The sequence below is a fragment of the Heterocephalus glaber genome, unplaced genomic scaffold (genome assembly GCF_053883595.1).
Source record: "Heterocephalus glaber isolate CG9 unplaced genomic scaffold, H.glaber_assembly_v1.0 deba00001547, whole genome shotgun sequence".
NCBI lineage: Eukaryota > Metazoa > Chordata > Mammalia > Rodentia > Bathyergidae > Heterocephalus > Heterocephalus glaber.
Window position 1 is genome coordinate 5023933 of NW_028258340.1, and position 14430 is coordinate 5038362.

Genomic DNA, 14430 nt, shown 5'->3' on the forward strand with positions numbered 1-14430 from the left:
CATCGCTGGCCATTAGAGAAATGCAAATTAAAACAACACTGAGATTTCTCCTTCCTCCAGAAAAAATGACTATCATCAAGAAATCAGCTAATGCTGGTAAGGCTGTGGTGAAAAAGGAATCTTTCTACATTGTTGGTGGGAACATAAACTAGTACAACCATTATGAAATCAGTATGAAAATTTCTTAAAAACTAATACTAAATATTCCCTTACTGGGCATCTTCCCCAAAGAGTTAAAGTCATCATATTACAGTGATACATGCACACCCATGTTTATAGCAGCACAATTCATGAATGCTAAAACTTAGAAGCAGGCTATGTCCATCAACAGATGAATGGATAAAGAAAATGTCATCTTTGTACATAATGGAATAATATTCTGCAATAAAGAAGGATAATTTTGAATTATTTGTAGGAAAATATACTGTTAAGTGAAATAAATCAAGCACATGAGCTTAAATACCGTGTTTCATATGAGCAATTCAAAGTATAAATAAAGAGCAAAATAAAAATTAGATAAAAGGAAATAGGGAAACAGATCTTGCAAATGGGAAGGGGAGCAGAAGATGGAGGGAAAGGTGGCCTTAGAGACTCTTTAAAGGCTCTGTTCCCCAATCATTAAAGTCTGAGTTCTAGTTCACCCCAGTTTGTATCTCATAGAGCACATGGTAACTGATTATTTTTGTCTGGGGAAAGTACCATTTGCCAATGAATTTTCTCCAGATGCCATGGAACTGTGGTCCCTTTCTTGGCCTTCCTGGCAGGTGGACATAGATGGAATATTACTGTGCTATAAAGAAGGATAATTTTGAGTCATGTTGTGGCTTGTATCTAGATGTCCCACTGCTAGAACCAATCAAAATAGATTTCAAGCAGATTCTACAAGGATCCTCTCCCACCCCACCCCAGCTGACATGTGATTCACTTGCAGGTGAGGTGAGGGGACAGAGTGTCCACACCTAAGGAGCCCACAGCTTCAGGGCTCTGTGGATGGAGAGGGACCAGGTAGAACATTGCAAAGAAGAGATCAGCACAGGCTGTCTGCACTCCCTGTATGTGGATATGGAGTGGAGCTCAGTATTCAGACACAGGATCTGGAAGTTTCTACAATGTAAGCCATGGCTGGATCAAGACTTTTTCTGACACTAGTGAATTCTCAGTCCTAGAAGTGCCCAAACCCTCTCCAGTTGGAGGGCAGCAGGAGCTCAGGATACCTCTGATACCAAGGAGTGGGGTGGGATGAGGTGGAAGTTTGTTTTAGGCTCTTATCAAGTCAGCCATTCACTGGAGCCAGTCCCCTAGCCTGAACAGAAGCATTTCATCCAATTATTTCTTGAAAAGCTGCACTATTTTGTTTTATCCCTCTTTCAGTTCTCATAGGTTACTTTCTTACTGCTCTGAAGGAATAGACCTGTTTTACCTGGAACCACACCAGCTCAAGCACCTATAACCCTGTTGAATCATCCTTTGTGTTATTTAGCTTTATATTGCTGTGACAAAATCCCTGAAAATATGAGCTTTAAGGATGAAAGACTTATTTTAGCTCAAGGTTTTGCAGGTTTTAGCCAGTGGTTGGCTGGTTCCATTGTTTCCAGGCCTGTAGTGAGGTAGAACATCATGAAAGAAGGGTGTGGTGGAGCAAGGCCGCTCATCTCAGGGCGACTGGCAAGCAGAGGGAGAGAAAGAGAACTGGAGAACAGAGAGGAAGGGACTGGGGACAAAATATACCCTTCAATGCCATGCCTCTAGTGGCCGGCCTCATCCAAGTAGGCCCCATCTCCTAATAAGCCCATCCAAGGCCTAGTCCCTGCCCCACCCAGCCTCCTGGATACCAGCCTGGACAACGCCCCCCCCCCACTCTTGTGTGCATATGGGAGGGGTGGGTGGTGCTGGGGATGGAACCCAGGGCCCTGTGTATGCTAGGCAAGTGCTCTCCTACAGACCCACAGGTCCAAGGCTGGTGTTTTGATCACTTGTCAAAGTGGGCAAATTTAAGGTACTCTAGGTGTTGCACTCACACTGTTAGGGAGGAGCCTTCCTCACTTAATTACACAGGAGAATCTGGAAGGAAGCGAATGTCTGGAAGCTGGGAATCCTATCTGTTATCTGTCAAGATAATGGTAATAATGTGTGATGAATCAAAATGAGCCTCAGAATCTTCTTGGCTTTTATTATTATTACTACTGTAAACTATACATATTAATTATACATATTTATCAGGCACAATGAGCTATTTTGATACATGGCTTTCTTTTCTCTTTCTGGCTTTTTACTCACTACTTTGTCTGCTTTCCTCATCTGTAAAAGGAGTTGTAAGACTAAACAGGAATCAGGTGTGAGGCACTCAGCACAGTACCTGGCACACTACTTGGAAAGCACTCAATATGTGTTAGGGTTTGCTCCACACTGAGGATTAACTGGGGAGCTGGTGGAAGACACCCGACCTGTTCCCTCTCCCCCAGGCTCTGTAGCGCTCTAGGGAGGCTGATTGGAAAATACCATCTAGAAGGCCAGGGGGTGGTGGCTCTGGGGAGGGACTCCGAGGTCCTAGGTCACCTTTCAGCAGGGGCTCTCGCCCTTCCCAAGCCTGGGCGGTGGGGGCGGTGGAGTTGCGGGCGGAGTCGGTGCCGGTGGCCGAGCGCTCCACCCGGCAGGCGCGTCCGCAGGCAGGCAGGCAGGCAGGCGGGGCCGCCAATATAGCGTCTCGGCCGAGGCTCTAGTCCGCGGGGGCAGTGCGCAGCGGGCGGGGACAGAGGCCCGAGAGACCGGAGCAGCGGGCACCCGGCGGCCTGGAGCAGGGCGAGCACCATGAGCTACAAATGCGACGTGGTCGTGGTGGGGGGCGGCATCTCAGGTCAGTGGTGGCTGGGCGCTCTCCTTTCCTCCTCACCACACTCTGACAGGTGGCTCCCCAGGGAGGCGCGAGGGGCGGCCACAGGGCTGAGGCTGACTCGGGAGCCGCACATTCTCGGCGCACTGGCAGGGAACTAGAGGGTCCCAAGCGACACACAGCGAACCCGCCCTGGGGGAAGGATTTAGAGCGCCCCTGCACAGAAGCCCGGGGAATGGAATCTTGTCGAAGGTCTGGGGCTAAACTTTGAATTTCTCCCGCAGAAGGCTGCCAGGCCTGCTCTAGCTGGATTTTTTTTTTTTTTGGACCAGGGATCGAACTTGGGGTCTTGCGCTTGGGTAACCACTGAGCTAAATCCCTGGCCCTGTAGCTGGAATTTATCCAGTAAGGGAAAAGGGGACAGCGAGGCAGGAGACACCTGTTGGGGACTGCTGCGAAGATCAACCCTCTGCTCCAATCTTACCTAGTTACTCCCCCTTGCTTGGAACAGGCAGGCACGTATTGTTATTTTGCCGTCAGAAAAATGGCCTTGAACAGGAGGAAGAGTTTGGACCCTGGTCGATCGATTTCCAGAGTCTTTCCAGATTCCGTGGGTTCTCTCTGGTTCTCTGCCTGTCATGGGCCTACCTAAACCTGCAGGGCCTTCTTGACAAGTGCCTTTTCTCTCATCCGCTCTCCTTTGCCCGGTTCCCCCACCAGAAGCACAGGGTGGCCAGGCTACGACCAGGCTCTCTGATACAGCCCATATTTGGCAAGAAAGAGGACAGAGTCTGCTCCTTCAGCAAGGGAGGGGCCAGTGGACACAACAGGGGCCCTGAGGAGGAAGGAGGAAGAGGGTCAGTGGGGGGAACTTGCCCTCTGAAGGGATGCAGACAGATTGTATTGGCGTGGAGGGTCCAGCAGGAATGAGTGCTCCCAACACAGCCCATTTAATAGACCCCTGGGTGTTTTGGCCCTCCTAGTATTTGAGCAGTAATTAGGACACCTGCAGAACCCAGAAATGTGTTATCTAAATGTGTCACCTACACCCAATCTTAAGTAGCCTTCAGGAGCAAGGGGTGGGCCTTGGTCCCTGTGTGTGGGGCAGGACAGAGATGGACACTCCTGTGCCTGAAGAGGAATCTCAGGGTTGGATGTTAGGAGCTGCCCCTGGTCCTGTGCTACTGCCTTCACTCCAGCCCGCCTCATCTTTGGGTCAGAGTTCCAGCTACCACCTCTGTCCAGCGGCCCCAGTGAACTTGCCTATGCTGGGTTCCTGGCCTGGTGCTACAGATGCATGGATGCATTAGCACAGACTGCTGAGATTTGCCAAGGCTGCACAGAGACTCAGGGTTTTTGAATATTTTTGACATCTTTTCTCCCAGAGGAACTTGGACTTCAAAGCATACCTACCAAAATGTTTTAGAAAGCATTACTAAGCGGCTCTTGATACTGTTTTTGCTGAGCACCCCTATTTACGGAAACTTAAGGTTCTCTTTCCTAAAGTTTTTTTTTACCCAAAGTATGCCTCAAAGGTTCAGATTTTACTTCTCTCCCACTATTTTGTATTTTTGATCAATACATTAAACCTTCAAGCTCACTCAGATTATTCATGTTAGACTTATTCAGGAGGGACAGATAAGGGTTTAGCTGTTTTTACAAGCAGTGGTGAACCTCTGCATTCACCCCTCAGATCTATTCAGAACAATGGGCTGATGAGTAGAACTACCTTTCTCAAGAACATGGGTATTGTTCTTACAACCAAGAAAGCAAGGTTTTGAGGCCCAGACATTCTCCATTGTGTCATCTACAAGAAGATGCCATAGCTAGATTACAGGGTTGTTGTGGAGGGCATGTGAGACAATGTGTGTGCAATAGCTTTTCAAAGTCTAAAATACTGGCACGGGGGGTGGGCTAGGGATGTAACTCAGTGGTAGAGCACTTTCCTAGTATGCATGAGGCCTTGGTTCCATCCCCAGAACTGCAAAGGCAAAAAAAAAAAAAGCAAATGTATGTAAATGCTATTTGAGCACTTACACACTGAGGATACAGTTAAGTAGTAGAGCCCTGGGTTTTATTCCCAGCACTGTAAAATACAAAAATAAAATAAATTATAGCACAAGGCCCCACAAGAGTTTTACTCATTTATTCAAATAATAGGCTTTATGGACGCCTGTGGTAGGGGATTAAAAAACAGATAATGTTGTTCTTGCCCTGGAAAACTTGTCAATCCAAGAAGGAAACTGGATACCCAAACAAGGACAATACAGGTATTACAGTTAGATAAGAGAAATGACTTCAGGTGTTCTATTACTGCACAGTACAATGACTATAGATGATGATAATCCATTATATATTTCAAAAACTAGAAGAAAGGATTTGAATATTTTTACCATCGAGAAATGATAAATGTTTGGAGAAATAGATATGCTTACCTTAATTTGGACATTAAACAATGCTTACCTGTATCAAAGCATCACATGGTATCTGATAACTATGCACAATTTTATGTGTCAATGAAAAACAACAACAAAAGATAATACAAGGTAGAAGAAGGTGGTGTATGCCATAGGAAGGATCCCTTCACTATTCATTCATTTGGTGAATATTTACTCCCTATCTCACATCCTGCCCAAAAAGGAATAATAAGAATTATATGGGGGCATTGCCCCTGGGGCCCTCACAAATGCTAATGGGAGACAGAGTCATGAACAATTAATAACTAATGACCTATGATAGATGCTTTAGTAGCACTTGTAAAAAGTTCTAGGGAAGGTGATTGGAGCAAATTTCACACTGAGAAAATCTAGGAAGTCTTCACAGAGAAAGTGGCAGTGAATTGAATCTAAAAGCATAAAAATGAATTCACTAAGAGACTAGATGACAAAAGCATTTAAAGCTAAACAACAACTTGTATACAATCATAAATATGTGAAAGAACATGATAACATGTTTAGGAAACCGTAAGAATTTCAGTGTTGAGAGTTGGGAGGGGTCTGGTGGGAGACAAAACTAAACGGCCAGTTGAGATGAATTGTGTGTGTGGAGGGGTTAGCTTCTTACATGTTCAATGAGTGGTGCTGACAATTTTTCATTCATAAACTAATGTGCATGAAATGACTGGGTACACAAAGATGGTGTTGGCAAAAAGGGAAGTAAAGAGGAGAGAGGGCAGGTTTTGGGAAAAGACAGGATGTCTGGAGTTGGAGATGCTAGGAAGGCAGCTAGGAAGAGAACTTTAGCAGTTGGAAATGTGGGGGAAAATGGGGGTTACAGAGGTGTATGACAAAGAAGCCCCTCCATGGGATAAACCAAAAGTATAGAATGAAAATTTTAGAATCCAAAAGTGATTGACACAAGGATTTATGTTTAAAAGCCTCTGGATTCCACTCCAGTTTTAAAACTTTGTTAATGATTAAGCTTGGGACCTCCTGGTAATTCTCTGATAATTTAAAAGCTGTCAGCATATTTTAATCACTCCCTTTGGGATAAAAAGAGATACACTGGGAGTATAGCTGGTTAATATATAACTTTCTTTTTTGATGTTTAGAAAATTCCAAGGCAATTGTAGAAGAGCATTTTAGTAATGTGTATGGTATATAAATGAATCCCTACTGAAATCTCTCCATGGGGCAGGTCACTTCTGGAGATCAGAAGAGCAAACAGTGCTTTCCATGTGTAGCTGGCCAGCACTGCGTTGCCTCTGTCCCAAGTCTCAGTTTTAGTGTTTGGGTTGGTGGAACTATGGGAACTATCTTTTGCAGCTCTGGAATGGATCTTGCTCAATCACCAAAATAAAAAGCTAAACAAGGGCAACATGAAACAGAAAGGAGAAAGTTTTGCAGGGCTTGGGAGAAGAGATTCAGTCACTTGAGGGTGGCAAGCATTTAAGTTTGGGGTCTATGTCACAACCAGCCTTCCAAGTTGTAACCAACCCCTGACATGTTACCTGTATGGATAGGAGAGCAAGCCTGGCTGCTGGCTGTTGGGAGTGGTCATCAGAAACAGCTCCCCAGGGATCATCACAAGTTGAAGGGAGCTGTGGGCAGATGTGGCCCCAGGTATTGATGGCCAAGTCTCCTCCTCACCTTTGGTAAAGAAACATGGAGAACTTCTCTGGGCTCCTTAACTCATTTGAATGTTCTTAAAAAATAATAACTAAGTAGAGGTGCTTGGAAATGTGTATATCCCCAGTCAAAGAGAGACTGGAGAAGCAATTTGGCAATGTTAAGTCATCATAGGCTTTAGAGGCAGACTGGCTGTGGATCCCATTTCCTACACTTGCCTATTGTATAACTAACCCGGTACATTACATAACCTCCCTGTTCTTCAGCTGCCTCATTGCTTTTTTCCCCACTAGATGGTTTAATGATTGATAAAAATGTGCAAAAATACTCAAAACAGAAATGCTTTAGAATGTGTACCATGAACTTGAAATTTAACAGTGCCTAGGGAAGGTAAAAGATCTCAATGAAAAAAAAAAACAAGAGAAAGTTTGGATTTAGAAAACTGAAGATAGCTGTTAAAGAAAAAGTCTAAGTCAACATTTTTTTTTTTCCTTTCTTTTTCATAGTCCTGGGGATTAAGCCCAGGGCCTCACACTTGTGAGACAGGCACTCTACCACTGGCTACAACCCCAGCCCTTGTCTTGTCTTTAAAATGGGATTCATAATGTCTTCCTGGCCAGTTTCTTTTAAGGTTTAGAAGAATGCACATAAAGGACCATAAACGGTGGTTACCATGGCTTTGCCTTGGAGTTACTTTACCTTTTGATCCTTGATTGGTTTCCAGACATTTTCTTTGTCTTTTCCTGTTTAAAAAACAATTTCAATGCAATCTTTACAAGAGAGATTCCTTGTTATTGTGCTATAAAAATTATTAACAGTCTATACAATGGCAATAAGGATTTTAAAATCAACTTTCTTTTTATGTTTATTTAAAATTATAATTTTAATTGTACAAATTTATGGAGTACCATGTGATAATTGAATAAATGTATGGAGTATGTAACAATCAAATCAAGGTAGTCAACATTTCCATCTAAGACACCTAAAACATTTTTGCTTAACATGTGATGTGCATATTTATGGGCGACAGTGTGATATTTCAGTACCTGTATACAATATATATATTCATTAAATCAGGGTATTTGGCACTGTCATCTTATCATTACTTGTATTCAGAGCCTTTTAACTCCTCTTTTCTAATTATTCATAAAATATTTAATAGGTTATAAAAACAACTTTCATTAATGAGAACACTGAACCCAACTTTTTATTTGTAATTTTTATTCTATTATCTTGATATTCTGGGGATTGAACCCAGGGCCTCATGCATTCTAGATAAATGCTCTACTACTGAGCTATGCCTCTTTTTGTTTTGAGAAAGGGTCTATCTAAATTGTCTAAACTGACCTCAAACTTTTAATCCTCCTGCCTTAGCCTCCCAAGTAGCTGGAATTACAAACGAGAGCCACCATACCTGGTTTTATTTTTTAATTGACACATAGTAATCGTACATATTTAAGAAGTACAGATAATTTGACACATGCATACAATGCATAGTCAAATCTGGGTAATTAGCACTTTCTGCTCCTTAAATACTTACCATTTCTTTGTGTTTGGGAGCCTTTGAACTCCTCTCTTCCAGTGCTTTATATAATACACAATAAATTGTAATGTGTAGTTATCCCCACTATACTGTAGAACACTGGAATACATTCCTCCTGTCTAACTGTATTTTGGTGCCTGTTATCTAACCTCTTTCCTCACCTCTACCTACCCTTCCTAGCCTCCAGTGACCTCTTTACTTCTATGAGATCAACTTTTTTAGCTTCCACATTTAAATGAGAACATACAATCCTTGTCTTTCAGTGTCTGGCTTATTTCACTTAACATAATGTCTTCCAGCTCAATTTTGGGGAGCATAAACAGGCATTCCTGTGTAATCATTTCTTATTTTCAAACAGCCATACTTTTTCTGGAACGAGATATATATTAAGTGGCAACAGAGTGCTGCCTGCTGAAGGGCCTCAGGAGCTCAGGCTTGCCTCAGCCTCCTGTCTTAATTATTATAGAAGACAAGTGCATTAGTAGAAAATGATAATTTTATTTCATAATATTATGTAATAAAAGAAGTACTGTCTCCATGCTGGACAAGCTGTTAGGAGCTTGACTTCACAGCAGCTCTGTGAGGGCTCAGAATGATAACACCTTGTTCCTCTATTTGGTTCTCACACTCAGGGCACCTTGGTGGGAGGATCTGGTTGGTTGTCTATGTAGGAAGAGCCAGGTGCCACTAAAGCCACGATTTCTGGGTCCTTGTATATCCTCAGAAGTAACCAAGGTAGGCTTAAGGTGTGACTGAGCTACCAACAACGACCACAATGTCCTCCCCCTCTGGTTGGGTGCTGAGGGCCAGGTTCCCTGCCCAGCAGGGTTAGTGGCAAAGCATAGTGGTTAGGAGCATAGTGCCTTCACTGGTTCCACCACTCACTAGTTGTGCCACCTTGGGCAAAATGGTTAACTTTTCCATGTCTTCATTTTCTCATCTGGAAAATGGGGATAATAATGGTATCTAAGTCATAAAGTGGTTGAAAGGATCAAAAACAAAATATACATCAAGTGCATGGAATGTGGCTTGGTGTCTGCAGAGCACACAATAGGTATTGGCTGTTATTGTTATCCAGGCTGACAAAATGGCCACTTACCCACTAGTGGGTTGAAGAAGTGGTTTATGGCTATGCATGTACATGCACTAACCTTTTAGAGACCAAGTACCCAAACTGCAACCTCAAACCCACTTATTTATTGCAAAGTGCCAACACTGCAATTAAACCCGAATACTGAGGTTTTAGTTTTGAAAAAATAACTGTTATCTGATGCTCAGCTGCTTGGGTGACTTGGCTCATACGTGGACAGAGAAGGCTCTGCATGCCCACTGTGGCATGCGTGCCATAGGTTTGCTACCACTGCACTAACACATGGGTGTATATACACGCACGCACACACACACACACACACACACACACACACATGTGCATGCACAGAATATTATCCTGTAATGGTATACTGCTTTCAAATCCTGCTTTCTTGTCCTGTGTATGATTCCCTAACACAGATGATGTAAGGAAGCCAGCAGCTAAATGTAAAGAAAAAACATAATCCCAGCCCTCTGGGAAGCTGAGGCAGGAGAATCACAAGTTAGAACACAGCCTGGGCAACTTTGTGACTTAGCAAGACCTTATCTCAAAATAAAACATTTTAAAAGGCCTGGGGATACAGCTCAGTGTGATGGCTCTGGGTTCAACCCTCAGTACTACAAAAAGAAAAAGAAAGACAAAAAGAAAAAGAGAAATCTAAACCTCCATTTAAAAAAATATTACATTTAACAGACAAATGTATCAGACATTATAAAGGCAAAATATATTGCTAAAGATTATGCTTGAACAGCTCAACATTCAGTATTTATATACTTAAATACTTTTTCCCCTTTGGTTTTCTTCGAAAAATAATCTGAAAATGTTACACAATAATTTTATAAGTAAATCGAATAATTCTTTCAATATGAAAAGAAAACCACGTTGCTGTACAAAGACTTGTAACTGATTTGGTGCTCAGTAGATTTTAATGTTAACATTGCCCACTGTTACTCAGTTTAGCATTGATTTCAACGTTTCATTTCTTCTACTCCCTGTGAAAATGTTACAGAAGAAACTACTTCCAGTCTTTTTTTTTGGACTAGGACTTGAACTCAGGACCTTTGGCACCACTGAGCTAAATCCCAGCCCTACTTTCAGTCTTTTAACTGCTGCTCATTATCGGTGCAGCCATTTCCTCTGCAACAATAATTTGGAATTTGCTCTGGTATCATTTGTTCACATTCATAAGGCTGCAAAGACACGTTGAGAAGATTTCACTGGAGCATTTACCTTATGCAACTGATCTGTACATCATCAAAGTTTGTTTTAAAATATTGAGGCATATAAGTAGAACTCAGTTGTTCTAATGATTCCTGCATTTTTGACAATACTCATGTGGCCTATAGATGAAATTTATCCTGTGCACTTGAAGAAATAATTTAATTTCTGACTTATTTTTCCAAGATATGGGCCTCAGTAACATTTCCATGTTCCATTGACATAATAAAGTCCATATAATGTTGTTTCATTGTCAATACTATTTTTCCAAGTATCAGTGATAACAAATTGTATACAGTCACCAAATTCTGCTATGTTAGTACATTTCCTCATTTCTGTCAAGATTCAAACAATAAATGTCCATATATATATAAATATATATAAATATAAATATATATAAATATATATATATTTTATTTTTTTGGTACCGGGTATCGAACTTGGGACCTTGAGCTTCCAAGGCAGGAACCCAAACCACTGAGCTAAATCCCCAGGCCAATGTCCATATATTTGACTGATATACATTGCATTAAAACTTCTCTAATTTAAATTTTACATAAAATTAATGAATATTAAGTTATTACAGGTAACAAGATAGTAGTGTGATGCCAGCTATCAGCCAGCATGCAGGACAAGTGGCATATGTACAGCTGCCTGACCCTTTATAAGGACTACCACGAACTTCTCTGTCATCTTTGGATTTAATGGACATCATACTTATAATCTTGACAGTGCACCATGTCAGTTTCTACTACTGCATCTCATTTACTATATTTTACTTAAATCATCTAATTAAGGATCTGTGAACCTTCACCTGATCACAGATTTCTCAAAATTAGAGACTTTGTATGATTTCTCTGCCTTTCATGTTTAGCAAAATGCCCAGCCTGTCCTAGCAGCCCCCAGAAATTGAATTAAACTAGTAGAATCCCTTGATGAGGATCATGAGTTTTCTCAGGCTCTGAACCAAGGGAAGGTAAACTCCACAGGTGGAAACGTATTGAAAGGATGGAGCCAATTTTGTCTCTCCTGGTGGAAGGGGGATAATTTTGATGTTAAATACAAGGGCTTTGTGGACCTGGAACTTGAGTTCAGATTCCACTTAGTCTTCTAAATGTGCAACTTGGGCAAGTTATCTACTTCTTCAGCCTCAAAATCTTTACTTATAAAAGTGTGAGAATGGTCCTGGGGCTAACTCCATGACATTAATAAACACTAACTGTCATTTTTACAAGTCGCTGGGTGATGCTTCACTGAAGGGACTCTGGAAACTTGGAAGATTAAATACCCTTCTTGATCCAAAAAGTGAGCCAAACAAGAGGCCACATTCAGATGTACTGTGTGTCTGAAGAAGTAGTGATTTTATTCCCATAACAGAATGCTCTGGAGATTTACTCTGGTTAAACGTGCAGCATTACCATTTTACAAAAGCTTCAAGTGTGTTACACTTAGAATATTGATAATGTGTCTGTATAAAAGATATGTCCCTTAAGGGATCTAAGGGTGTAGAATTCCTTCCTGATTTTGAACTTACATGTGACAAACTTCTTCTAAGCTAAATTGTTTTTTTCACCAATAGATCATTGGTGTCTGAAAATGAAAGCATTTTACCTACTTTTATATGTAAGAGAAAACAGACATAGAGAGGCCAAAAAGCTGGCTCTAGCTCATAGCTACTTTTTTTTTCAGTACTGGGGTGGGGATTGAACTCAGAATCTTGTGCTTGCCAGGCAGGTGCGGCACCACTGAGCTACATCCCTGGCCCTCATAGCTACTTCTTTTGAATAAATTTACTCTCCTGAGAGATGAACCTTCAACCTTAGGAGGAAATGCAATCTGACAAACGGTGCTGGGTAGGAGGTAAAAATCAGTAATACTTTGGATATGCTGTTTCCTACTTTCATCTTCACAAATGGATCCATCTTTGGTCCCTGCAGTTAACTCAGTAAATGAAGATATAGAAAGGCAAGCCCCAGTTAAAAATGTTTCCAAAGTCAGCATGTATTTATTTATTGAAGGGAGGTACAGAAAAAGAGTAAGACCAAGTTCTTACCCTCAGGAAACCTAAAATGCAGTTCGAGACACAAGACTAGCACATAGAAACAATAAGGAACAGTAAAAAATAATATATAATTGAATTCTGAACTGGGAGACCCAAACCTTACGTTATATCTTAGTCACTTTCTTATTGCTGGGACAAAATACCTAACACAACTTAAAGGAGAAGAGGTTTATTTTGGCTCACATTTTCAGTCCGTGGTTGGCTGGCTCCAAGGCATAGTGTAAGGGCCTGGGCAGAAGAAAAGCTGCTTTCATCATGGTGGTCAGGAAGCAGAGAGAGAAGGCAGGAGCTGGGGAGGGAGACATACTCTTCCAGGTCATACCCTGAATGGCCTGCCTCACCCAACCAGGCCCCACCTCCTAACAGCAGCTCAGCTGTAGACCCCCATAATCCAATCACCTTCCGCAAGCCCCACTTCTGAGCATATGAGGCTTTGGGAGGACATTCCAGATTCAAACCACAACATTCCACCTCTGGCTCACAGAAGACTCATTCACATCTCTTTATGCAAAATGCATTTAGTCCATCTGTAAGAGTTATCAAAGTCTTAATGGTTTCAGCATTGTTAACAAGTCCAAGTCCAAAGTCTTAATGGTTTCAGCATTGTTAACAAGTCCAAGTCCAAAGTCTTCTCTGAGACTCAGTTCGAACTCTTAGCTGTGAGCTGCAGTAAAAATAAAAAAAGAAAGTTAAACACTGCCAACATACAATGGCACAGGGTAAATATTCCCATTCTAAAGGGAGAAATGGGAGATAGAAAGGAATGGGACCAATGCAAGACTGAAACCCAGCAGGGCAAACATTAAATCTTGTAGTTCCGTGTCCTGCATCTGAGTCAAGATGTGACAAGATGTAAATTCTAAGGGGCTTGGACAGCTCTGTGCTTACAGCATTGCTGGTTGTAGGCTTCTCTCATGGGCTGGCTTTGCTCACTGACTGGCTTTCCTCAACAGACATTCTACATGCTTGGCTTCTCCAAATTCCTGCATTTGTTGCTTCACTATCACAGCTTCACTCACTACCTGGCCTCCCAAGCCCTCTGAAATCTGGGTAGAAGCCTCCCTGACCCCAAAACTCTTGCATTCTGCATGCCTGTAAAACCAGCACCATGTGGATGATGCTAAGGTCTGGTGCTAGCTCAAATAGTAACCAAGCCTCCTTGTATCATGGCTGCAGAGGTCTTGGGATGCCTGGATTGCTGAGCACTGTGAAACAAATCCTGAAGAATCAATTCCCTATGTGCCTTTTTTATGAGCAGGGGACCAAGGGATTCTCTTCTCAAATGAAAGCTTTTTAGTTTTATGCTCTTGAACTTGTGATGGATGGGGTCTTGTTAATCTTAAGATACCCTCAAGGCATCTTTCCTATTGTCCTGATGCAAAGTACTTGGCATCTTTCCTAGCAATGACTCCACTCCTGGAGTCTTAAGTACTTAAGTCAAAATATGTCTTAAGCACTTTCTCATTGCTGGGACAAAATACCTGACACAATCTAAAAGAGGGGTTTATTTTGGCTTATGTTCTCAGTCCATGGTTAGCTGGTTCTAAGGCAGGAACAGCATGGTGGAAGGGCCTGGGTGGAGTAAAAATTGCACACATCATGGTGGCTAGGAAGCAAAGG

The 14430-nt window shown here is 42.1% G+C and overlaps 1 protein-coding gene across 1 annotated transcript in view; it reads left to right on the forward strand.

The window, feature by feature from the left end:
• Window positions 1-2485: 2485 nt before the first annotated feature.
• The window catches only part of Maob (monoamine oxidase B), a 130330-nt gene continuing 118385 nt past the window's right edge, over window positions 2486-14430 (forward strand). The window contains exon 1 of the mRNA XM_004849994.4: window positions 2486-2854. Within this exon, the coding sequence (XP_004850051.1) occupies window positions 2809-2854 (46 nt within the window). The 5' untranslated portion in view covers window positions 2486-2808. The remainder of the gene's footprint in view (window positions 2855-14430) is intronic.